Genomic DNA, 26,874 nt, shown 5'->3' on the forward strand with positions numbered 1-26,874 from the left:
TGCCTTTGGTTTGCAATGTGTTAAGCATATTGTATAAACCTATTTGGTGACAGGTAATTCAAACACAGACTGCCGACTGAGATCCAAGTCTTTCTCTTTGTACTTGCATGACAAACAACAGTAATAAGTAAAAACAGTTACCTCCCTGAAAGCCTGAGGTGATCTTTAGTACAAAAACTGCAAAAAGCACAACAAAAGAAACCAAACATAGATAATCAAAATAAACCAACATGAGTAAAAAGTATAAAATTGCATAGAGTATTTATTTAGATAGATTGTATTTACAAAGTATTTACAAATATTGTATTTACAAAGTTAGATTAAGAAAAAATGATTAGACAAAAGAAAAGGATCTTGCATCTTGCAAGGTGTTCCTCACACCTCCAGAAATTCTTCTTCCCATTAATCAGAGGTAATACTGAAGAGGACATTTTCTTGTGAGTTCTGGGTTTGTGGGACAAAGATTAAGCAATTCACCTCAGCTATCATTTACCATCATGTCTTTTTAAATAATAAATTCTTAGAGTACTTTGTTTCCAGCAGTGTTCTAATTCCAGGTTGAACAGCCCAGCATCACCTTGCTGCAGCTACTCTGCATGGATATCCCTGAAGACGCTGGGCTGAAGTGGAGTGGGCAAGGCAGGGCAGAGCAAGTGACCTTTATCTTGAGATTTCCTGGACCTCTATTTTCACCTTTCTTCCTCTGTTTCCCTGCTACACCCATTTCTTGTTAAAAGAGGTGGATCTAGCCTGCAGCACTGAACTGCAGACAAACCTTATGACATATGTAAGCATTTGACAAGCCCTGGGCTTCAATAAGGTTGGAGACTGTGCTTCCCAAAGGAATGGATCGTTTCCTAGAGCGGCTGGGTGATTGATTTTCTGTTGTATTTTCACAGTGACAGCAATCATGCCTAGATCCCTTCTCTGTGGTGACCAGTGGCAAGACCCAAGGGAATGACCTGAAGCTGTCAGACAGTTTCGGTTGGATATAAGAAAAAGGTTCTTTATCCAGAGTGTGGGATTTGGGCACTGGAACAGGCTTTCCAGGGAAGCAGTCACAGCACCAAGCCTGACACAGGGCTCAAGAAACATTTGGACAATGCTCTTGAGCACATTGTGTGACTCTTGTTACAGGGGTGTCCTGCGCAGGGAATTGGGATTGGGAATTGGGACTCGACGGTCCTTGAGGGTCCCTTCCAACTCTGCAATTGTGTCATTTTCTGGTGCTAATCCCCGCAAAGATAAGGACTGTGCTATGACAAGACACAAGTGGAAGCAGGGCAAACGACGACTAACCGGTCCCTCTGCTCGTCCCGACGGCTGCACTACAACTTGGAGGTGTTGACGCTCAAAGATAAGAGCCTTATCTATGGGCCTCTCCCGCTGCCTCCGCCGGAGCTCTGCCCCACTTGCCGCCTCTCCCCGAGCCCTCGCACCGGGGGCGAGCCAGTGCCGCCGGTCCCGCCGCATCCGCGCTCCGTGAGGGAGCGGGAGGCCGGGCCGAGCCCGCCCCTGCCGCCGGGCCCCGCCCCGCCCGTCCCCGCGGCCTGCGGCGCTGCCCGGTGCGGCGGGGCCGTCTCTGCGGGCCGGAGCGGCGCGCTGGGTGAGCTCGCTGCCCCCTCGCCCGGAGCGGGGGCAGAGGGGAACGCGGCGGGGAACGGGCCGGGAGGGATGCGGGGCGTGCTGCTGGCACAGGGGCGGCGGGGCCGCCGGTGCGGCCCGGCTCGGCCCTCCCTCCCTCCCTTCCTTTCCCTTCCCTCCCTTTTCCCCAGTTCCTCCGGTGCCGGAGCCGCCGCTTTCTCCGGGGAGGGCGCGGGTTTGTCCCCCTCGGTTTGAAGCCCGCTGCCCTGCTGGGGCGAGGGGGGGCAGGGAGAGGAAGAGGAAGAGGAGGAAGGAGATCACGTGCCGGGAGGCGGGCTGAGCGGGGCGGGGGTCCCTTTCTGGGAAGGGGATCCCTCTCCGGGAAGGGGGTGCGTGCGGTGCTCGGGGATGCTCTGCGGGCAGGGCCGCCTCTCCCGCATACCTAGCGCCTCTCCTGCCGGCGGACCCGGAGCAGGTTTGCTTTCCCTCTCTCCTTGCGATTCCAGCCCAGCAATTCCATCCTCAGGGAGGTACGGCGACCTGTTTGTCCTGCTGGTAACGCTGTGAGCGAACCGGGCCCTGCGACCCCCCGGCTTGCATCGCGGGAAAATGCTGTGCTGAGGGTTAATTCTGGCGTTGGGCTGAATTTAGGCAGGTTCGGAGGGGCACTGCCTGCGTTCAGCATCCGAATTTAAAGTGGGTCATACAGTGGTGAAGAGCAGCGTTTGTAATCCGTGTCGAAGGTGACGCTGGTGCGTCTGCAGAGAGAGCGGGTTAAAGCCGCAGCCTTCGGGCCCCAGCAGCAGCAGCTCAAGTTACTCATTGATGGAGCGCTAACATTCAGCAGCTCCCAGTTCACTGTGGTCAGGTGGCAGCAGACACAGTGGTTGACTTTAACCTGGGAAATAGTCACCACAAATACTAAACTTGTTTGGAGAGGTTGTTTGGTTTTTAATTGTATTAGTCCGCTTAAAAGCATAAGACCATCACTGTGTTTTTGCACCACGTTGTCAATACTTTTGACTGTGCAAATTTGTCGTCTTGGATTATATAATATGTATGTATTATATATATTGTGTTGAATATTAATTGCTATGAAAATTGTCATTTTGTGCCGTGTTTTGGGGTATTGTTAGTGAATTCAACATTATGAGAAGATTCATTTCTATTTATAAGTCCGTAGTGGCGCTACTATTTTTAGTAGATGTTTTTCGTCAGCTTTGCAGTTTTAAGTAGGCCAGATGCTGAGTGATTTGGGTTTTGTTTGTTTGTTTGTTGATGGTGTTCAGCGCCAGTTACTTTACATAAAATGCACACATGATCCTCTTGTTGTGGCACAAATCCATAATTTTAAGTATTTTTTGTTATTCATGTGTAAGACCTTTTCAGGATGAATGTTGCTTTCTATAGACTTGGCATGTTGAGAAAGATATATATGACCTTTTAACAATGTTGGAATTGATGAAATACTAAACTCAGATGGATTAGGCATTTGTTTTGGTGCATTTGGGCTTAAATGTGGTTGTCTTGATGTAATGTGGTCTAATTTTCATAAATTCTCAAGCCATGATTTTTTCAAAATGAGTTTAGCACAATTGTTCTAGGCCTTCATTCACGAGAAGGAATGTATTTACACTTTACCATTTTAAACTTTGTCAGAGCATCCTAGCTAAACATACAGTTATTAAAATATATTTGTTGAAATGTTTTACAGTTATCTAGTTTCTAATAAGCACAACTAAAGGATTTCACTCAGTGAATTAAGTCAGCATGAACAATATTACCAGTGATTTTGCAGAAGGTATTGATAACATGATAATGGTAAATCACACTTGTGATCAAAATCACAGCAGGAGCTGTGATTTCTCATCCAGCAACTCAGATGAGTCATTTTGAAGGATCACAGATTTGTTGCTTGTTAAACATTCTCTAATTTAACTGTATGTGCTAAACATCTGTTCTTAATTTGGAATCATTAGCAACTGTGTTAAAAGACAACTTGTACATTACCTCTCTGCCTTGCTGTCTTAAATTCAGCTGGGAGTAGAATTAAAAATGAAAAGTTGAAAAAAGTAGTCTTAGAACAAAAAACCACAACTGAATATCTTCTAATGATGTTATGCTCTCCATATTAAGTTCAGCTACTCAGTTATCAGCCTAAAATAGCATCACTTCAAACATCAGGAGTTAATTTCTATCTTTGTGCTGACAGAAAAATTAGATAACTTATACAGAGGTGTGTTAAAATAAGTATTTTCTCCTTGTGGTTCAGATGTAGGTCTTTGCTAGAACTTGTTGCTGCTTGGACTAGATAATTGTTTCCTTACAATGTCCTTTAAAAAGAAAAAAAGAAAAGTAGAGCTAAAATGTAAAACCTGAAACCTCCTTTTGTTTTGAAGCACCTTCAAGAGCTGTAAAAGAGGAATTAAGAGTGAAAAAAATCTTACAAAAGTTTATCCCATTCTGAAATGTATGTCAGTTTCTTGAAATGCTGTTTTATTTAAGACTCAGGAATTTTCAGGGGTTGTTTGCCTGGAATAAACTTTTGCACCATTTTGTGGAATAGTTCTTGAGGGAGTGACAGAATCCTGGGTGTTTCTCACTAATACATAAAATGCCTGAGCTAGTTCAGGAAGAGCCCCACAGTTCTGTGCTAGCAAAAGAATAGCTTTTCTTGTCCAAGTAGTATCTGGCTAGCAGCCTTGGGGCATATTTTTGTTGTTGATTTGGGAAAAAAACAACCAAACAAGTAGGAGTAGTCAGTGTTATAAACCAGTATCATGCTTGATGTTTGAGGCAATCAATCAGTGAGGTGTTTGGCATCTTTGAAAAATTGTGTTTTGTACTTAGAGGAATGCAGACATGATAAAATAGATGGGGTTTTGCTATCTAAATGGTTTCTTTGGCCCATAGTTAACTCTGAGAAACTGAATGGATATTAGGTCCAATTGCTTATTTAGTGTTTAATGGAGAAAGTTTGCCATGAAATCTTCATTTCATGAGCTGGTGTTGGGTAGGCTACAATATCAGCTTCAGAGAGCACATAACAGATGTGAAGGAGCATTAGTACCAGATTTGTTGGAGGTTTTTCAACTGTCTTTCCCTTATTTTTGTACCAGTTCCCCTTTATGCCCACCTCTCCCTCCCTGCTCTTGCAAGAAATAATTAGCTTTTCTTTTCTTTTCTTTTCTTTTCTTTTCTTTTCTTTTCTTTTCTTTTCTTTTCTTTTCTTTTCTTTTCTTTTCTTTTCTTTTCTTCTTCATGTAGCTATTTCTTGTGACTGGAATGTGTACGCATACATACAACAGACAAAAATACTGTATACATGGATTGATACAACTGTGGGGAGCTGACTGTATAAAACTTTAAAATCCTGATAGTTTCAGGTCTTTGGCAAGATTAGTGAACAAGATTTAAACCAAAAGAAAGGATTATGTTATTTTTTTAAAAACTGTTTTGGTTTGATAATTAAGTTTTGGTTTGTTAATTAATTAAGTAGGAGTTGGAGCTGGATGATTTTCAAGGTCCATTCTAATCCATAGCATTCTCTGATTTGATGAAGTGAGTACTGTCATTTGGAATGTATAGGTTGTAAATGGGATGATATGTTGCCAGTTCTATACCTGGGATACTTTCTCTCTCTGTGTTCTAAGGACCTAACAGTGATAGCATACACAGGATTCAGTTTTGTAGTTTGCAATGTTGAAGAATCTTCAGTGCAGCTGAGATCTGAGGCAGACCTTTGGAACATGTTATGGTGCATCCTTTTTGTTCATTTTTAGTATTTTCTTAACATAGGATATAGTTGCATATTAGCACAGCTCTAATAATGGCATGGTGCAGGTTTGAGCCCTGTATGGGCCATTCATTCTGGTTTGAGCTCATTTTAAAAGTAAAAGTCTGGGATATGCTCTTAAGAAGGAGTCCAGAGGGGAGGAGACTATGGAGATGAAAGGGAGGAAGGACAACGCTGATGCCAAATTTACAAGCTGTTTACTCTGCCATTTTTCTCAGTTCTTGTGGAATAAAAAATGAAGTGTTTGGAAAAGGACAATAGTGTTTTGCAGGACATGGCTCAGTCACAGGGATATTTTTGCTGCAGGGAAAACTAGTCCAAGGTTGGAGCACTTTGATTTGACTTTCTGAATCTAGGAGTTTCACTCTTGGGATAGAGAAAGGTGACACTGCTATTTCCTCAGATGCTCTACTAACCTGAAAATGTATTTCCTTTTTTTTTTTTTTCTTTCTCTTTTTCACCTTCTTTCAATGGTCTGAGAAAAACATTGCTCAGTACAAATGTGTGCAATTGCCCTGTTACTGTTGCTAGGTCACCATCGGAGCATAGGAAATTGGGGAAACATTTTTCTCAAGGAAACTGGTGGTTTTTTGTTTTGGTTTTGTTTTTACCGGGACAAGTCACTTATGGTAAGAGCTGCTATTTCAGGATAAATCAGAGCTACTCTAGTTCTGAACACTCAGATAAAACCAAACTCTTTGTAAGGAGCTCTCTCCTGTATGCTGGTAAATCTTGCCCTGCTCCTCCAGTGGGAAACCTTCCCAGTCTTTAAATGTGTTACATATTTGTAACTTGTAATTCCTGCTGTGTTGCCTAATTGAAAAGCTAGAGTATTGCCAAAGCGCTCTACAGTATCTTCTGCTTATGTTTGGGGAATTTTGTGGGTGTGCATCAGTTTAAATTTTTCATTCTGACTTTGATTAAAGTGTCTGGCCCCAGGTTTGGGGTTTTTTTGTTGGTGGTGTTTTGGGTTTTTTTTTTAAATATCCCTTCATGTTCACTAAGGAATATTTGTTTTGGACAGATCAATGCTTCAAACAGTGTTTTTAAATGCATTGAAGCATTAAAATATTTCTGAGGCAATGATGTGTTACAGTTAGGGACAGAATGAGTGCTGCTTGGAAGGGATTTAAGTGCTCTTCAGGAACAGGAGCAGTGGCTATCAGGAGGTTGCTAGTAATGTATCTGCTGCAAGCGGATTTCAGGAAAATTAGTTCTTGCAGTTATATAAACAAAAGGGACAGTGTATGTCAGCAGAGTGGGTTTCATTCTTCATTTATAGTGGAAAGCCATAAAAAATGTGTCCAGGTATGTTGGAACTCAGTACATCTCTCTGGGTGTCCAGAGTTGCTGGGACCCCTGCCGGGGGACTCGGAGACCCTGGCACACAGCCCAGAACACCTGTGGGTTTGATTATGACCTGTGGAGCAAATTGCCAGCTTTGTATGAAGACCTGAAAGCCACAGAAGTTTAAGTAGTGTAATAATAAAATTATCATTAGGTGAAAAAATAGATTTTGGGATTTTTAGAATAGGGGTCTTGGGGACAAGATGGAGGGACTTGGGTGTGTCCAGCCTTTCTTCTTCTTCTTCTCTACCTCCATCTTCTGCTGTGATGCTGGCACTTTGGGATTGGTTTAGAATAGAAGTTCACTGTCTAACATAGGTGATAGGTATTGGGAAGTAATTGTAAACATGTTATACGTAGCTTGTGGTATAAAGACACAACACCGCCCCCGGGGGCAGTCAGAGTGCCGCTGGCTGTCCTGCTGAGCGGACCTCGGCTGGACAGGAGAAAAATTTTTATAGATAAGATATAATAAACAACTCTGAGACCGAAAACTGAAGAACTCCGACTCAGTCTTCGAACGCACGGGCCAAAACAGAGACTTTTCACGTGTCTCGGGGCTGCAATAAATGGCAAACTCCCGAGACAGGTAAGCTTTGGAGACAGTCTCCAGCTCTTTGGTTTTTTTCCTCCCCCTGATTTATAGTCAGCATTACTTCATAGGTATTGGTTTTATCTGTGTTGGCTCTTAATCAGGGTGTGTGCTGATACTGTCAGAAAACACACTGAGAGCCTTCTGCTAATACTCCTGCAGGTTAATACAGCTTCATACCAGAAACTCTTGGTTTATTTGACTTCCAATATAGAGTCTTTACAGAGAATTGTATATTCTGTCCATGGTGTTGGCTAGAGCAATTTGTGTCTATGCCTAGGTAGAGAATGAAGTCGAGCTTCATGATGGTGCCAGAGTAAACAATGGTTTGAGACCATTTTCCTTTAGCTATGTTAAAATTGCCTAAAACTGTCTTAAAGTATAACTTCAATATTTGAATGTTAGTGTTACAATACCAATTACTGTATTAAGCTCTGTTCTTGTGAGAAATTTTGGGGTTTATCCATATTGTGTAGCAGGTAGTGTAAGCAGCAATGTCAGCCCTTTGATCAGAAAGTATATCAGTCCTTTGATAAAGAACTGGCATTTTTTATTTGTCTCCTTATGAGGAAAGTTTTTAGCAAGGAAATGCTTTTTTTTGTTTGTTTTTGGTGGGATTTTTTGTTGGGTTTTGGGGTTTTTGTTTGTTTGGTTTTTGTTTTTTTTTTTTCTTATGAGTGAAAATTGCTGCTCTTTTGGTGTCAGCTTTTCAGTAAAAAACTACCCTGTAGTTTTCACAGTACTTGAGCATCTTGCCCACTATATTGGCCATGTCATCCTATTTTACTCATTGGAAAGAAGAAATACTTTCAGATTATTTTTTTAACATTCGCAGAAAAGCTGTTTATGGTAGGAATGTTTGGTCCATATTTAGTGTTGTCTGGACACATATACTAAGTATTCTAGGCATTCAGTATGTTTCAACAGCAGTTGTGACACAGTGTTACATTTTGTGCCTAGTTACTTTATGCAAAGGTGACTTCTCTGATATTTTAAAGTACGTTAGCATTGCCTTTTCCAAATTGCCTGCATGTGGCACTTTCAGTTTTCATTTTGCTGAGCTGCTGATAGCCTTTGAGTCATCATTTTTATTTTTTTCATTTTTAATCACTTCTTTTATCTCTTCTCAGTTAAATTCTGCTGTGTGGTTTTCTTCTTGGAAAGAAAAACAAATCATATATAGTGCTGTTGCTCATGTATGCTACAATAATGCAGTAAACAAAAATAATTTAAACCAAGGACAATAAACTGGAAGAATAGGGGTAGAATAATGATAGAAAAGAGAAGCAGCATTCTGATGTTCCATCTCTAAGATATGTGTAAAATTGACACATGCAGTGTGGGCCATCTGCTTCTGTCAGTATGAATGAAAATAATGATGTTAATTGTAAATGTAGCTTGAAATCATGGGCAAGCTCTCACCATGTATTGCTGAAGTCTTAAGTAGACTTTGGGGGCAGGGAAGGACTGCAGTCCTAAGCTTGATCACTTTGATTCTTGATTTACTTTTTTTAGCTTGATTTACTTTTCACTTATTATACTTCTACTTATACTGGTTAAAACTATTGATAAGTGTAAAATCTGTATTTCACTAGAAAGTTTGAGAATTTAATTCTCTGTTTGGAAGCTTAAGTTACGGGCATAATGATTAAGTGCTAAAAAAAAAAAAGACAAAACACACCTTTAATTTAAATAGATACAAACTTTGGAGGCTTTATTTCCAGGAAAAATATGCTGCTGTTGTCTATTACTTTGAATAGGTCAGCATAGAAGACTTACTTAGCTAAATATTTTACTAGCAGTTGAGTGAATATATGCAGTTATGAAGAAAACAAAAAAGCGTCATTAAAATCTTACATTTTTTGAAGAAGGCATATCACAAATATACTAATGTGGATTCTTATTTCAGAAGTTTTATTTCCCTCTTAAATGTTTTTAAACTTCAGTAAGCTTGTGGATTCTGTCATTTCACCTGCCTAGTAGATGAAGGAAAGGTGGTGAATATAGTTTTCCTGGGTTTTATTAAGGTGTTTGATACTGTACCTCCCAGCATCCTTCTGGACAAGTCTGACTTGTGAGCAGGTAGATGGTTGCTGGAAGAGCTGGCTGAAGGGCAGGGCTCTAAGGGTTGTAGGGAGTGAGGCTACACCTAGCTGGAGACCAGTGGTGTTCCTCAGGGCTCAATCCCAGTTCTGTTCACAGTTTTTATCAGTGATCTGGAGGCAGGAGTCAATGTACTGTCAGCAAGTTTGCTGATGATGCTGAAGTAGGAGGTGCTGTTGACACTCTCAAGGGACAAGAGGCCTTGCAGAGGGATGTGGATGGATTGGAGTGCTGAACAATCATCAGTAGCATGAAACTGAACAAGAACAAATGCCAGACTCTGCACCTGGGATAGTGCAAACCTTCCACAAGTACAAATTTCAAGAGTGGCTGGGGAGCAGCACCACAGAAATGGGTCTGGGGATGCTGGCTGACAATAGGCTCAAAGACTGCAGTGGCAAACCATCAAATGCACCACAACCAGCTGGTCAAAAGGAGTGATCATCCCACTCTATTTAGCACTCCTGCAACTTCATTTTGAGTACTTTGTGCATTTCTGGGCCCCAAAGTTTAAAAGGGATGTGAAAGTCCTTAAATGTGTGCAAAAAGACACTGAAGCTGGTTGAAGAGCTAGAAGCAATGCCCTGTGAGAAGCAGCTGAAGACACAGGGTTAATCTAGTTTGGAGAGAAGGAGGCTGAGGGGTGACCACACTGTTCTTTGCAGCTTTCTGAGGTGGTGAAGTGGAGAGGGAAGTTGCTGATCTCTTCTTAGTGGTGCTCAGTAGGGCATGTGGGAATGGCTGAAAGCTGCATCCATCAGGGTAGGTTCAGACGTGACAGGAGGAAACATTTCTTTACCAAGAGTGTTGTTGAACCATGGAAGAGCTTTCTTTGAGAAGGGGTTGATGCCCCAAGCCTGACAGTGTTTAAGAGGCATTTGGGCATTGTCCCTAATGCCATATTTAAACTTTTGGTCAGCCCTGAAGTGGTCTGGCAGTTGGATAAGGTTTTCTGTCCCTTTCAACTGAATACTCTATTCTATTCTGCACTCATGATCAGTCAAATAACAACCAGACTGTTATTTGCCTGAAATGCCAGGGATTTTTTTAGCTTTGAAAACACTTTTAAAACATGTAACAGAGATATACTGGAAACAGGATTTTATTTTTCTGACTCTTTCAGAACAGATGTTCACAAGCATTATCACAATGTGCAGGTGTAGCCCAGGAGCAGGTTCGTGCAATCTTCAGTTTAGCTTGAAAACCATCACTTGAAGTCTGGCAAAGGAAAGCTACAGAACATTGCAAATCCCCTGCATCTTGTGGAAAGCCATTTGCTGGAGGGACTGTGTGGGGAGAACAGATTTCTGTCTCACTCACTTGTCTCTTGTGGCAAGAAGTTAATGGCACAGATGTATCCAACACAGTTGCTATGATCTCCACCTCTCCAGGCAAGTTTGCCCATAGAGTTTCTTGGAATATTCTGAATTATGGGCTGTTTATCTTTCTGGTGAGTGTCTTTCACCTAGGCTCTGCAGAAGATTAATGTGCTGGTCTCTAAACATCACTTCTTCATAGAATGTGTTTGTTTTGACCACACATCCTTCCTGAACCCTGCCATATAGAATAACCCAAACAATGGAACTGCCTGGAGCCAAAAGAAGTGGTGCCAGGTGAACCCAGTTTCCTTCAAATCAGAGACCCAGACACCCAGGTGTCAAACTGTCTTGAAAATATGTTACTGATATTGTAAAAACACCCTAAAAATTATCTAAAATATTAACCTTTACCAGACACAGAAAAGTAAATAACTGACTGATGCACAAAGAAGGCTCTTTCTAGGAAAAATCAACTCAGAAGTTTTAAGAATGTGATTTTCACTCTTTATTTGATAATGAATTTTTTTTCTGGCTGAATTTGCATTTTGGCTTTTAAAAACCCAAACCCCAGACATCCTCACACCCAATTTATAATTTTTTTTCTCTGTTTTAAAATTATGTTGGTTTTTAAAAAGCACAATAACCATGACGATAGAACAACAACAATGTCATGTATCACTTTGGATGCAAAAACTCAAGTAACGTGGCAGCATGAATTCAGGCCAAGCACTGCCTGGTTCCTGAATAACAAGAATAAGGATCAGTAATAGTCACATGCAAAAGAATTGTGTGGTTTTTTCAAACGTGTGACACATCTCAATGACAAACACACCTTTTTTGCCTTCCTAAACTTGTTCCACCACTGAGTTTCTTGGCCAGGAATGCATGAAAAGCACTCCTGTGCCTGCCTGGTGCTTGTGTTATCCACATGGAGTGCTGAAAAGTGGCAGCTTCTCATGGGGCTGCAAGCCTGGAACCCTTCCAAGCACAGGCTGTTTTGCACAAGCAAGAACCCCTGGAGAAATGGAGCCAAGGGAAGAGCAGAGCTCACTCCCACTGCAAACTATTGATGGGTGAGAGAGATGGGGCGTGACTGGTGCTTTGGAAGTGCAAGGGAGGAGAAATGTTGTTTCTGGTAGTGCTGAGATGGGAAAGAAAGCAGCTGGCCAAGTCACCATCCAGCACTAAAAGGGAAGTGCTGCTTTTTAATAGTCTTCACGTGCCTGTAAGACAGCCAAGAAGAATTTAAGATTTTTTTGTGCACCCACCCACTGAAACCGTCTGAGAATGTTGGTGTGATGAAATGACTGATTATGTCATTCAGGTACAAAGGAACTTTTTATTTTAGTTAATGAGAGAAACTATGGGAAACAATCTTTAGCACATACTTGGTGATTAATCAATTTGCAGAGCTGTTGCAATGAGTGCAAAAAGCTGCCAAGCTATGTCTGTTCAGTTAAGGAATCACAACATTTTGATGCCAGCTTAGTGTGACAAGAGAGGCCCTGCCATGTGTCCATACATGGATCTGATGGATCAGCAGGCAGAGCAAGACCAGGGACAAATTCTCTTGCTGTGAGTATCCCCCTGTCTATAGGGCTTTGAGGGAAAAAGTCTGTCAGTAGTAAGGATTTCAGAGTACATAGGATTTATAAGCTGAATCTGATGTTTTGAGTCATGCTTGAAAACAAACTGGTAGCCAACACATTTTAAAACCATGCTTTTCTCTTTGCAAAGGGCCCCACAAGGCAAATGGATGCTGAACTAGCACATTCTGAAACAATTCACTCTTGCTGCACTATTTGCATTGCCATCCTGTGTGTATCTAGCAATAATCCAGACTGGAAGTTACAACTTCCTATATATTTGGCACTGAGTTCCACATCAAAATAAAATAAATATTTTAGCCAATACAGATGGAATTTTTTTGGAGGTTCAGGTGTTACATATCTTTTTATTTTCTTTTTATTTTGAAATATAACCATGATGACCTGATGTGAGGTTTGTGTCTCATCCCAAACATTTTCCTATGGGCTGCTGTTACATAGCAGGGCACTTTAGTGTGAGGGTTTCCGGTACAAAGCAAGTGCTGTTTACAGCTGGAGTGCAGTGATCCTGCTCACACCCTTGGGTTCAGGTGCCCAAAGTTCACTGCAGTGCTCAAGGCACCTGACTAAACACACACCACTTATGTCTCCCTCCTCTACAGCCCTTTGCCAGCCATGTTTCAGGCAGCTGTTGTGGAGACAAAGGAAGAAGATACAAAGGTGCATTGTGCTTGTACACCCTTGCCTGGTGCTTTGAATTCCCTAAAGGCTGTTCTGTGTGACTTGACCTAGACATTGACCCTCCCTGGCTGGCTTTGTCTTCCTCAGCTGTGATGTGTGTGCTCTGGCAGCTCTCCACACCACCTTTACTGTTCCCTGTGTCCTTGTATCCTCCCTTGTGTTTGCCTAGTGGTGTGTTACAGACACCCTGTTGAGCTTTGGCTGACTGTGTTCTTGCAGCTTTGGAGTTGAAACACTGTTGAAAGACAGGAGTGGGAAGAATTTCTCTATCTCTTGCCATTAACTTAGAGATAATCCACCCAGGAGGAGGCAAAGTTTTGTTCTTGAATTTCAAAAAGCTATTCCCCCAGTGTTACAAAAACTTGTCTGATGTGGTTTGTACTGCAGGATGTATAGCTTAATCATCTAAGCATTTTACATAAAATTAAATTTTCTGTGTGTTTCCATGAAACTTTTGTGACCTTCTGAGTCCACCCTTTCTAGAAGCCTTAATTGGGCAAATGTTCTCATGGAGGATTTAAGTGAATCATGCATTAAACTGCCCCAGTTTTATAGGAAATTCAGCCTGAAAATTCTTTCAAAAGCCTTGTAGTCAAGAGATTTAGGGTAATTGCATTACCTTTAACCACTAGTTGCACACACTTTTTTAATGGAGAAACTGTCTGGCAATGTAAGTTGCTATAGCAGCTGAATTTACAGAGCAAATAGCAGTGTATATGCTTTATAGAATGATTACTACACTATTCAGGGATTTTAATGGACTTTTCATCTTTTGTTTGTGTCAGCTCTGGATGTGCTATTAACCAGCACTGCTATTTTTAAGGAATTGTATGTGGAAATTCCTTGGTCTTCCTATTTATTGAGAGCATTTAAGTCAGTATTGAAAACCTTAAAGGATGCACAGCATCATGCTTTTTATTCATTCTGTTCAATGATCTCACTCTAGCAGCATGAAGAATTGACCCTTTAAATCTAGACAGTGTTCCCTTACTTCAAACAGCCCAATTGATCGTTAATTCTCTTGCTTCACAAATCCTCTGAGAGATGAAGATGAGCTTGATACTGTGTTAGAAGCAATTTCAAGGGCCTACTTGCCTAATTCTCTTAGTCATCAGTTTAGCAAGAAGAGAACTGACATTGTAAGATGAAAATAGCTCTTGGAATTATGGGGGTTTGTTGACTAATGTGGTTTGGTTTTGTTTGTTTGTTTAGAAATCCTTCCTGTATGGATCAGCCTTCTAGTGATGGTGAAACTGGGAGAAGACCACTCTAAGCAAACCCAGGATGATTCGGGTCCCAGCTGATGCAGAAAATGCTCACAGTAGCAGTGTGGAATCTTGTCCTTCCTTGCGGGATGTCCACTCCATCAACCCCACACAGCTGATGGCAAGGATTGAGTCATATGAAGGCAGGGAGAAGAAAGGCATCTCAGATGTCAGAAGGACTTTCTGTTTGTTTGTTACATTTGATCTCTTATTCATAACCTTACTGTGGATAATAGAATTGAATGTGAGTTGTCTTTTCAGTACCTACCCTTAGACAGTATCTTAAGGTTTTATTCACTTCAGAGATGGTTGATAAGTTGCTCCTTTCTAGCCAAAATTATGTTATTTGTATCTGTTTTAGTTTAAGCAGCTTATTTAAGCTTCCATGAACACAGTACCTACTCAACTGCATCTACTTTTATTCGTTATATGTTTATCTTCTTATTATGAAACTTTTTGATGTTCCTGTAGTCTGTGAACCATGCTGAAAAAAACATTTGAAATCCAGTGTAGTCTTCAGGCATCAAACAGAAATGTTACTGTACATCTTTGAATTTAGCAAGAAGTGTGAATTTTAACCAGATTCAAGACTGCCTTCTGAGCAACTTTAAGTCAGTGATATTTCACTGATGTGTTAGTCCCTGAAAGGACTTCTAATGGCCAAAACTTTTCTTTTGTTTTATTTTCTTTGATGTAAACTTGGTATGTTGTGCAGTATGGATGGCAGGGTGCATTTAAACAACATAAACTCCCACAGTTGCCACCTTTTAACTCCAGCATTTGTAATCTGGTCTAAAATTTCCAGAAAGCAACATGATAGCTCATTTGTTGTTACTTCATAAGTAGCATCCTAGTTCTTGAGTTTTAACGTGTAATCTGTTTTGCATTTAAGAAAGGACACACCAAGGAGGAATCCCTTTTCTAGAAAGAAAGGTCTTGAGTAAATATTTTTATCAGCATTTCTTTGCTAGATAAATAACCTTGGTTATTGATTTACATTATGAAGCTTCCGGAGCTGACTGTTCAATAGCTCATTGATACAGTGAAAATTATTCGTTCTTATTTAATTTGAGAAAGAAAATTTGGCTTGCCCAAATGATGTAATTTTGGGACTAGACTTTCTGTTTCTCTCGAGGTGGAAAAGTGGTTGTAGCATAGTGTTCTGATGCAGTTCTTTTTTTAGGCCAGTTTCTCAACAGCTTGTACGACTAAGAGGAACAGAGTGAGTTTGTATCTCTTGTTGAGGTTTCAGAGTGCAGATTTGCACATGAGTGCTCTTAGAATATTGAAGATTCTGAATAGAAAATGCTGCCAACTCATGATACCATGATGTTTCATTTTAATGCTACAGTATCAAGGGACCTCAAGATCACAGCAATTTTCTTTGTAAAAAGCTGTATTTTCCGGACAACGTATTATGAACCAGTGTCCTATACTGCCATATGCCAGCAAGAATAAAAAACGGGTTTTTGTCATTAGAAGTCAATGAGATTAGAAGCTAAAATTTGATATCTGGGATCTGGCATGTGCTTAGGTTTTTCGTTCTGTTTTTCTTTGAATTGCTTTGTTTGTGAGAAGTCAAATAGCATTGTGTTAGGACCCTGTGTTATTGGTGCATAAGTAATGGGTCAGAATTGCTATGAGACTTCCTGTAAACATTGTTTTCACTTTGTTGCTGTTATCCAATTTCCTTGGGTGTAGCGTAGCTTATTGTTAAATGCTTCGGGGAGTAGCTCCATGGCATTTTGAGCAAAAATCAAGGCTTCCATGGTTCTCTGTCCTTATTTTCACATGGTGCTCACACAACCACATAGTGATGAACAGCTGGGAGTGAGGGAAGTTGATCTTCCTTGTTTCTGCTGGAATCAGATAATCACACTTGATACAGTAGAGCAACCAAGGGAAAACTATATTTGAAAAGTGGCTATTTGTTAGGTTGCCATAGAGGGGAGGAAGAGGAGAAGAAATAGAAGAAATTCAGAGGTGGAGTGACTAGTCTCAGGAAAACACTGTCCAGCAGTGTAGTTGGAAAGGTGTGGAAGTGTGTAGACTGCGTTGCTTTGAGATAGTGAGCATATGTTGTTGGTGTGCTTTGGTAGCTCCTTTCCTTAAAAATATGACAGTAGTCGAACTCAGTTTTAAAGCCTTCTGTTGGTGTTTTACATAACTATTTCATGCAGTGCTTAATTATGGAATTTCATATTAAAAACAGTTGGAGATGGACACTGAGGTTTTTAATTTTCAACTAAGATAGATACTCCTTCTCATTCTCTGAGCCAATACACCTTAAATTATTTTTTTACAAGGCCAGTTTGAACAGTAGAATCCTTCCACTGGCAAGAAACATGGTGACTAAGGAAGATGTAATTTTGAATCTCATCAGCAAATGGAAGAATTAAACTTGAATGTTAGTTATTTGTGTGAGATTATTCTAATAGTTGCAGCTTCTGCTTTTTTTACTGTGGATCTTTTGGCTCAACTCTCTTAACAAATTGTGTGAGGGCTGATAAGGAAGAGATCTGAAGTATGGATTCAGTTTCTGTTCTGTTTCCTATGTAAAACATGTGACTAACTAGAAACTGGGTTATGGTTAGCTTTTTGATCAGCTGTTTTGATGCTCCTTATAAGAGGAAAACACTTTGTGAGATTGTGTAACAGTCCTTAACATTTAATCATTTATTCCTCCCTCAATAGCTTGTTTGCTTTTATTTTGGGACAGCCTGAAATGTTGCTTGCCTAGGCCAGATCATAATCCTAAATGTCTTCACTTCAAAAAGTCTATGTAATCTTGAAAAACAAAAAGCAGCAGTAGTCTTGACCTTATCATTCTTGGCAGACAGCTCTTCTGTATTTAGTTTAATGATCTTTTTGTAAATCAGCAGGGAATTATTAGTTTTACACTTCATATTTCTGTGTATTTTGTTTTCTGAAGCTGTGTGTGTTGTTGTTCCTTTGTAGGTAAAAGGAGGCATTGAGACTACCTTAGAGAAAGAAGTCCTACATTATGACTACTCTTCTTCATATTTTGATATATTTGTAAGTGTTCTTAAAAAAAGAAAAAGGAGCAGTAAAAGTATAGTTTTCCCATTCCTCCTTCCACAGATATTTCCTAGTCCTTCCTTGAGTCTTGTGAAAGGGTTGATCTTTTCTTGATAATTTAAACCAGAAGGGCCAAGTTTCACCCATCTAGGGGTTGCTCAGTCCTGCTCTGGCAGCAGGCTCATGGAGCCTGTAGATAGAAATGCTTAGGGCCAATCTGTTTGCATCTTTAGCTTTGGGGTGTGTGGAAAAGCAGATGGAAAACCCAGTCAAGAATGTGACTTTTATGTGACATAAGGTAGTTCATTAAGAGGACAAGACCCACAGCCCTGCACTCTAAAATAATTTTGCTTAAACTGACATTTTTGTCCTTCATTGAGCATAAGGTGGCTGCAATGAAGAGAGACTTGTGCCCAGGGTGGCCTGCACAGGGCAGGTTTTTCAGAGTTCTGTGTTTCAACTCAAACAGCAAAAAGAAATGACACGATGATGCTCTCTTACTATGCATAAGTACCTTAGGCACATAAGAGGAAATCTATTGCATTAGGAAATTTCTTTCTTTAAGCAAGTCTGTAGCTGCACAACCCAAGAAAAAGCTTTTTCTTTACAGTTCTTCTAAAGGGCAAGATTGTTAATTCTACCAGATCTTCTTTGCCTTGCAGAGGTAACTTGGTTTGGTATCAGTCATTTTTACTGATGACCATATCCGGAATCTCTCTTTGAAACTGGTGTAAAACCCCATCCTTACTTCTACATTGGGCATTTGCTGTATCAAATGAACTTACATACTAGATTGAAAAATTTTATAAGCTGGCAAACTATGCTCCTTCTCCCTTTTCCATTGTTTTGCTGGCAGGGTCTCCAGATATACCATGCTGTAGAAGGCAAAAAATGTTATCTGTAACCATTGAAATTCCTTTATCCTGTAGGTGAACCAAGGGGTAAGAACATGTAATGCAAAATAATAAACTTTATTCCCTGGAACAGGACTAGGACTTTAAATTTTGCAAAATTGTTTGTGGGTTTTCACAGGATTTCCTCTGTTTCTACTACACATCTGCGTAAGATTAAATGGGTTTATCATACCTCTGGCCATGGCTGTCGTTGATTTCTCTTCATTTTTAAGCATTTGTTTCACACTTTGTCTTCAACTTGTTTTAAAAGATGTGTTCAGAATTGAAAATCTACTGTCAAAAAATAAATAGGGAAATTGAAGCTCAGAGTCCCTGATTCAGAGATCTTGTCTGTCTGCTATTGATTTAATTTTCTGGCCTACAAATACCATAACTTTCCTTTCTCTACTGCCAAATAGAATGACTTGCTATCGTGAGCAGCTACATAAAGAATAACCGATTGTTGCAATGTTAGTATTTCATGAAATGCTAGAAGTATAGTAGCACACTGCTAAGATCAGTGAGATGCACAGTGATGCTCAAGGTATCTGCTGGATTAACTGCATCCAGCTGTTAATCGGGATTAACATAACTGCTTAGATTCCAGTCAGGTAAAGTCATCATAAAGACACTTTGTATAGCTTTCTTATGTTTCTGACTTATTAGTGGAATGGCACATTTGAGCCTGTCTAGGCAGGTGGATGTTGCCATTTGCTTTACAAATGGGAAATCGCCTTCTATTTCTGTTTTATAAGGACACATTCAAATTTGTTTCTTGGTAACAGAACTTAGACTGTCATAAGTTTCTTTGTAAGTAGTTAATATTTTTGGTGAGCTGAGAATGTTGTGGTTCTTCTGTTTTCTGAATTAACCAACCAATATTTTTTCCTCTCTCTATAGCTACTGGCAGTCTTTCGGTTTAAGGTGTTAATACTTGCATATGCAATGTGCAGACTGCGCCATTGGTGGGCAATAGCTGTGAGTAGTGGCCAAGCATCATGGAGTTTTTCCTAGAATGGATCAAGCAGACAAAAATTTAGATGCCTCTTAACCCTTGTGTGTTAAGAATCGTCTTGATGGTATCTATATAAAAAATTGTTGCCCAGTAACCAATTAAAAACTTGTTTTCTGGAAGATTCTCTGCCTAAAGGCAAGAATTTAATAGAATAGTGGGTATGGTTGTTATTAGGTATCACGTTAATACAAATTGAAGGTTTATTTTTAATCCAGTATGGATAACTGCTTGTTACCTCTGAGACTTGCTAATCAATGTTGGAAATATATTTGAATTTGTAATAGTGAACCTCCTTAGAAAACAAGTATTGGCATTATTGTACCAGAGATCCAGGTGTCCATTAAGTCCCACATTCCTTAAAAAGTTGTAGGTGCCACCCATTGAACGCTAGCACCTGTACTGCTTCATGCTCCAATACAAAATGTTGAATATGTATCCCTTCTTAAAAAAGAAGTTCTCAAGAGCTGTAGGCAACCACAGTGGATTGGAGCCAATATCTTTAATGCAGCTGTATGGTGTGGATGACAAAAAATGCAAAATTTGGTGAAAAATTCATGCTTCCATCAGTCAATACTATAGGTTGTAATAAAATAGGTCTATTGCTGGCTTAGTGCTTTGTAAAATTTTTTTTTTCCCCTTACACTGTGATAGGTGCATGTAGAGCATGTTCATGTGTAACTTTCTTCAAGTGAGTAGCATGCAGTTTGCTTAGTACTCTGAGACTACATGCCATGATTTTTATAGACTGTGTTACTAGCATGGCACAGTCACATACATAGTGGCAGCTGCTGCTCTGATTGTGCTTATATTTAAATGCATGCGTCTTAAAAGTCCTTGCTCTTAGTTGAGTAGCTTTAGAGTGTTTCTTAATCCTCCAACTTGATGCCTTTGTTTGTGAGGTGGTGAGAGTGAATCCACTCTCATAATTTTAGATACATAAAGCTTCACTGAAGGTTTTGCCAAAGCTTTGAATTTTAACATCCTGCCTGTGATTAACAGGAGTTGGTTCTGCTGTTATTTAAAGAATTGCTGGACCCAAATGCACTAGAAAACATAGAGGACTTACTTATGTGAACAGGACTTGTTCACTGCTTTTTCAGATTTTGGGGGTTTTTAAGATATTTTATCCAGCATGCTGATTTTTTAAAATACATCAGAGAGTATCAAGTCTTCCAAAAAGAAAATTTCAAAATACCACTCACTTCATGAATTAAAATATTTATTCAAATTTATTCCCACAAATATGTTTTGTTGTTTTAAATGGATATTTTGATTTGGATGGTAGTGAAAAGCATTTGGAACAATTGCTGTTTGCTTTTTTCCCAAATACATAAATAGTTGGTTATTTTTTAAGGGACTTGATGAATTAAGTAGACTATCTTCATTATACAGTAAGATCCCAATTTACATACTCAGGCAGTTTAGATTCTACACAAATGCTATGTGGAAATCAATGTTTGGAGGTGTTTGTATTAAAGGTTACCTTTTATAAGGTTATTTAAATAACACTTTAAGTTAATTGTATCATGCTTGTTACATTTTATTAATCTATGTGATCTTGCTGTTGTCAGTAAATATTTAGAGTTGTAACAAATAGGTAATGGCATAAATAAGAAGCTAAATCCATTAATTAGTTTATCTCTTCTGTCTCTTTCAGTTTACAACAGCAGTGACCAGTGCCTTTTTATTAGCAAAAGTAATTATTTCACAGGTATATATTCTAATCAAATGTTTGTTTTACTTCGTTTTTTTAAAAGCAAGATTCTTTAGAGTAACTTTTATAATGTTTTCTTTCTTTCTAGCTGTTCTCACAGGGTGCTTTTGGCTATGTGCTGCCCATCATATCATTCATACTTGCCTGGATTGAAACCTGGTTCCTGGACTTCAAAGTGTTACCACAAGAAGCTGAAGAAGAAAATAGTAAGCTTGTGTTATTTCCCTTCAGTCACTGCAGTTGGCAACACTTGATCCCATGTTAACTGGCCAGAAGAATGCTTCTTTCAGTTTCTCAAAATTTGAAGAGCTGTGAAAAAAATTAACTCAAATGGCATGATTTTTTCCTCTTGGAAAGGGGAACATATGCCGTCAAAGAAGTGAGGTGTTAATTAATTTAGGGAGGCAAAGTTAAAAGTCAGAAGGGCCAGATGAGCAGTTTTGTCAAGCACTTGGGAGTGTGTTTTATTTTGTATGCTTGAGGTATGAAAATTTAACTAAGTTGGGCTTGTAAAACTTTATTTTCTGAATAATGCATAAAGTGTCTGGCTCCTCTTTTAGGAAAAGTAGACACAATAACTGATTCAATGTCACTACCTCTTCTTTTGAGGTGGAAAGGGGAAAGCAAAGAAGTGTTGTGGAGAGTCTGTTTCATGCACAGGCAGAATGAGACCAGGACAAGTGTGAATTTCAACCTTTGAGATGAGGCACCAGGTCATCTGACACTCAATATATTCAACTAAATGGAGGAAATCCACTGTTTCAGTTGAAAGAGAATACTGCTTGAGTGGTGAGGGAGAGAAAGCTTGCAGATGCTTGTGAGTTTCAATAGCAGAAGAGTAATTATACACCCAACCTGTTATTTATGCATCATTACCTGAAATACAGTCTGAAATTCTGTTGGAAAGGCATGTTTATCTGTTAGGTAAATCAAGAAACTTTACATGGGCATGGATGCCTCCATTTTTATGGACTCTGAGTGCTGTCTTTCTGCTTTGATCCCTTCCCTCTTCTTTTTCACTGGTCTGAGAAAGAAGTTGGTTGAATGAGAATAGTAGGGTTTACCTGGAGAAAAAGAAACTTACAGTAACTTTTTTCTATCTTGTAAGGGGATGAGGAAATACAGCTTCATCACGGTGTTATCTAAATAAGATAAGAAATCTAACCAGTTTGGAGACTTGCATTTTTTCATATTGAATATTCACAGACAAAATATTCCATACATACACATGCAAATAGTTCGTCAAGGTTGCAGAAACCGAATATGTTGAGACAGATGGGTGAAAGCAAGCCATTAGTGAAGGGTCATAGTGGCAAAGAGAGAAAATAATTTATTTGGTTTTGCATGGCACCTTACTGACCATTAAAAATATATTTCAGAAGTTTTAGTTAGCCAGTAAATGTTGATGAATTTACATATGGCAACCTAATCATGTAATCACACATAGTAGAAGGAAAAATTCCTTAATTCATGTGTGCAATATCTCTGTGTTGCTAGTGTGTGTCATCTTGGCTGCCAGCATTTAAATAGAACACATAAGTGTTAAATTAATTGTTGATGCTTTGTAAAAAGATATTTATTTAAAGAAGTAACTAGTTAGGAGTGCTAATATAATACATCAGTCTTCAAGATTCTTCATCAGTATTTGATCTTTAGATTTTATGTGTTAGCATTGAGGAATTATTTTCTGCTATTTTTTTTCTTTTAGGATTTTTGATAGCACAGGATGCTTCAGAACGAGCAGCTCTTCTTCACCCAGGAGTCCTCTCTGACGGGCAGTTCTATTCTCCCCCTGAGTCTGTAGCAGGTAGTTACATTGGCTTAGTGACCCATGTTTCATATTCACTTTACACTCTTGCATATTTCATGCCCTTCAAGAGGGGAAGGGGGAAAATATATTTTTGTTTTTAAATGAAAATTGTATTTATCATCCTAAAATGCAAGATTCTTTTTTGTTCAGTAATTCAGTTTAGTTACTGTCTACCAGATGAGTTACAAGACATGTGAGTATAAGTCATGAGTCATATTCTAACTAAAAGCAAGGTAAGTCTGAAATAAAATGGCTCCAGAACTGAAAGGAGGCAGTTATGGTTTGCTTCTGCCATCAGTGATCCTTGTGGGTCCCTTCCAACCTGAGATGTTCTGTGACTCTGTGGTCTCTTATCTGCCAGCAATAGCATTTATGCAGCAATGCACAATTTAATCCAGCCTAAATTTGGAGCTTTATACTGTCTTAGGATAGACAATGAACCTGAAACTGCTATAAGGCAAACTGAAATTTCAATCAGAGCTTCTTTTCTTTTCTCATAACAAAAAGAAAAAAGCCTTCTCTCCATGGAAAGGTTCACCTGTCTGAGTAAATCAGTGGGTAATGTTAACTACATCTTAACTCTGCATATCATTTGCTTTGTCTAGTTGAGATATGAGTTGATTAAATCAAAAATAAATGTAAATCCTGCAAGATTCAAGAATGTGTTTCAAGCATTTCAAGGAAGTAAGTAATTTCTTAATGGATCAAATTAATTTGATCAAATTAATTAATTAGAGTTACCTGAGAATGCAGTGGGGAACCCCTACTCCTGTATCAGTCTTTTTCCCCTAAAATGTAAATGTAAACCTCCTCTGCAAAGCTGTGCTGTTTAATGCAATATAATTAAAATGATATCTGGCAGTTGCTACAGGTAAGTTTGCCTCTCTTGCAGTATAGAGTTATACATGTTGGTGATATTTTTCATTTTTAATGTATGTCTGGTTTCTCTCTGCTGAGCATCTTGGCTGGCTTAGTGAATGACTCCGAGCTCCATCTAGGGGTCACTGAGCATTAGTGTCGAGTATAACCAGTGATTCAAAGTGAAAATGGATTTTAGTTAAAACTGTGGGTCTGCTTTGAGGAATAATGGAAGTATTGTACTGGACTCAGCTGTTCAGCCTGGGTTTTATGGATTTTTTTTTTAGCAACAGAATACACAGTGTGAGAGGAAGTGCAAGTGAAGCCAACATGTTTTTCTAGACATTGTGGCTGGGTCAGTGTTGCTTGTGCAGTGAGATGTGTTTCAGCATGCATGTATTGACTGTAGGTGTGCCATTACTTTCAGCTTGTCCAATGGGATTCAGTAACAGCTCAGGTCCTTCCTCCAGGTCTGCCCTGACTGCCAAGTATATTTTAAGCACCATTTATGGGTATGAGACACAAAAGAAGCAGTCAGATTAATATATTTGAACTAACACACACTGGTAGTAACAGAGTGGAATTGCTGGATAATGTAGAGTAAAAACAGCTCATTATTAAAATCCTTCTTCAAAAATCTGCATTTCTTCCTGAGAAGACAAACTATGGATTATTCTAAGAGAGCAATTTTTGGTCACATTGCCATACATATTGATTTGACAAATATTTAGAGATAAACTATCCCCTGTGATCGTGCAGTGGGGAATAAACCCTTCTGCTGATATGGCAACATATTTTAAAACAAATCTTTGCTTTTAGGAGGTGGCATATAAAATAAGCTCTGTTGGAATTTTCAGCATATTTGTCTCTTTTTGTCTTTCTTGGAGCGATACATGTCCAGGGACATGCCCTGGAGCCACTTCTTTATATAGTGTGACCCTTCATCTTTGACATTGGTTACTTGGTAACCAAGTCTATTCTGGAGGCTGCAAGTAGAAAATCAGCCTGGAAGGAGTAAATTTATTCAGTTTCTGTACCATTTGAACTTCAAAACACAGCTGATATGCTATTGCAAGAAATGAAAGTCATTCAGACTAATTTGTCAAAAAAAAAAAAGCTTAACACTTTTGTGTCTTTTAACTTCTCTCAACTGATCTACAGCATTCTTGTTTTCCTTTTCAGGTTCTGATGAAGACTCTGAAGAAAAACAAGACAGTGAAAAACCAATTGTATAGCAAATAAGAAAAAGCAGGTAAGTTCCTTCGCGTAGAACCTGAATATTCCTGAAGATGTGCCTTTTCTTCCTAGTTCCTTTCCAAACAAATTAAATGGTGTGCTAACTCTTAAGAGTTCATAATTTTTGAACTCAGTCTGTCTCTCATAGCAGCCTTCAAGAAGGAAATCCTGCGAAGCTCTTGAGAGCCTAGAGTTGGGCTCTTTGCATTTATTTTTTGGCTCTCCTGGAAAGGACAGTGGTGGACCAGATGTGTAAAAGCTCATTTTTTTGGCAGCATAGAGATATACTTCTTTGGAGATGAAAGCACAAGAATGCTAGGAAGAGATTTTCTTTGGTTTAAATCTAGGACAAATATGCCTGAAGATTCATGGGCAAACCTGATTTGCTATTTCCTCTCCTGTTTAGTACTACAAAGGGGTTACACTGGAGCAGCCTCATCTTAACATTTTTGTAGTGTACTTTGTTTAAATATGAGATTACTTCCTTATTTTGGAAATGACTTAATTTACTTCTGGAATTATTGTGCCCCATGCTTTCACTTCACCACTCACAGCAAAGCTTAGGCTGGGGGAGGTATTAAATGTTCTTGAGAAGTTGAAAGTTCTGATTTGAAGCCTTCTAGTGCTCACCTGAAGAGTGGATGACCTTTTCTTTTCAACCTACCTGTTTACAGTATCTGCTTTCTTCACTCCCATCTTCATTCATCCTGACTTGTGTGATCTGTTGCAGAAAGAAAATCTCTGCAGGAAATTGTTGGGGTTTGGAAACTGGCAACAGAGTCTGTGGCTGACTTGCTGGCAGAGCTGCTGACAGCAGAGTTTACTCGTTAGAAAGTAAAGGGAACGGTTCCCATGTACTGTAATACCTCATGAAGATGTACCTTGTTGACATATGTATATTAGGTTGCCTCCCAGGTGGTATGAAAGTATTTGTCCACAATGTATTTTATTATTCAGTGATTCCTGAAGTTGATCTTCTAATGACTAGGTAATTACTGGAAAGTGTTGTCTTGTGTACCTAATCAAGAGACTGGTAATATAATGAAGTAAAACTTCTGTGGTGGAAGTATATTTAATAATTGTTGGGTCTCACTAGATAAAACTATTTTATGTTATTGCTGTTTGTCATTAGTTTATGTTTATTTTTTTTAATTCCATGCATTTTCTTTTTTTTTTAATGGATATGTTCACTTTCTAAAATAAAAATGTTAAAACATGAGTAATGAATTATGATATTTCATTGCTTTGTCATTGAAAAAATCTACATTTACCATTCCTGCATTTGTGGGGCAATAAGGACTCCAGTTTGCATAGATTTTATGCAAAATGTGTTATAGTACTGTTTGGACTCCCTACGTGGCCTGTAGGGAGGCCATATTAGTGTAGTGGCGCATAACTTCTTTGGTGCATTGGCTTCAGTATGCTCTTCATAAAGTTCTCTTCTGTAACTGATGAATGAAAATAGAAGCCAGGACCAAGTTTATCCCTTACATTGCTTCAGAATAGCCAAGATCTGTTTCAGAGGATGCAGGTAAGAATAAACTATGAGAAGAAAGAGAAATTCAAACCGTGTCATTTAACAATGTTGGAATATTCCCAACCAAGGATCTGGAGTATCTCTTATGAGGAGAGACTGCAGGAGTTGGGCCTGTGTTGAGTCTAGGGAAGACCAAGAGGGAATCTCATTAATGCAGATAAATATCTCTAAGGCAGGTGCCAAGAGGATGGTGCCAGACTCTTTTTGGTGGTGCCCAGCAACAGGACATGGAGCAATGACTGTAACCTAAAACACCAAAAGTGTCACCTCAACAGGACGAAGAACCTCTTTACACTGAGAGTGGCAGAGCACTGAACAGCTGCCTAGGGAGTTCATGGAGTCTCCCTCTCTGGAGACATTCCAACCCCACCTGCATGTGTTCCTGTGTCACCTGCTCCACGTGACCCTGCCTTGGCAGGAGGGTTGGACCAGATGATATCTAGATGTCCAGTCCAACCCTAAGGATTCTGTGATTAAA

At 39.4% G+C, this 26,874-nt stretch overlaps 1 protein-coding gene across 3 annotated transcripts; it reads left to right on the forward strand.

The window, feature by feature from the left end:
• Window positions 1–1,527: 1,527 nt before the first annotated feature.
• STARD3NL (STARD3 N-terminal like) lies at window positions 1,528–26,078 on the forward strand. 3 transcript variants are annotated; one of them, XM_036398671.1, is made up of 9 exons: window positions 1,528–1,606; window positions 14,242–14,538; window positions 17,253–17,330; window positions 19,127–19,204; window positions 20,899–20,952; window positions 21,044–21,161; window positions 22,664–22,762; window positions 24,806–24,875; window positions 25,590–26,078. In XM_036398671.1, exons 2-8 carry the CDS (start codon window positions 14,314–14,316, stop codon window positions 24,856–24,858), a joined length of 705 nt encoding a protein of 234 aa, XP_036254564.1. In that variant the 5' UTR covers window positions 1,528–1,606; window positions 14,242–14,313; the 3' UTR covers window positions 24,859–24,875; window positions 25,590–26,078. The 3 variants fall into 3 exon arrangements, with proteins under 3 accessions (XP_036254564.1, XP_054369966.1, XP_054369963.1); XM_054513991.1 differs by lacking the exon at window positions 1,528–1,606 and adding an exon at window positions 1,970–2,114 and having other exon boundaries at window positions 25,534–26,078; XM_054513988.1 differs by lacking the exon at window positions 1,528–1,606 and adding an exon at window positions 1,970–2,114.
• Window positions 26,079–26,874: the final 796 nt, after the last annotated feature.

The sequence above is a fragment of the Molothrus ater genome, chromosome 1 (genome assembly GCF_012460135.2).
Source record: "Molothrus ater isolate BHLD 08-10-18 breed brown headed cowbird chromosome 1, BPBGC_Mater_1.1, whole genome shotgun sequence".
Lineage (NCBI taxonomy): Eukaryota > Metazoa > Chordata > Aves > Passeriformes > Icteridae > Molothrus > Molothrus ater.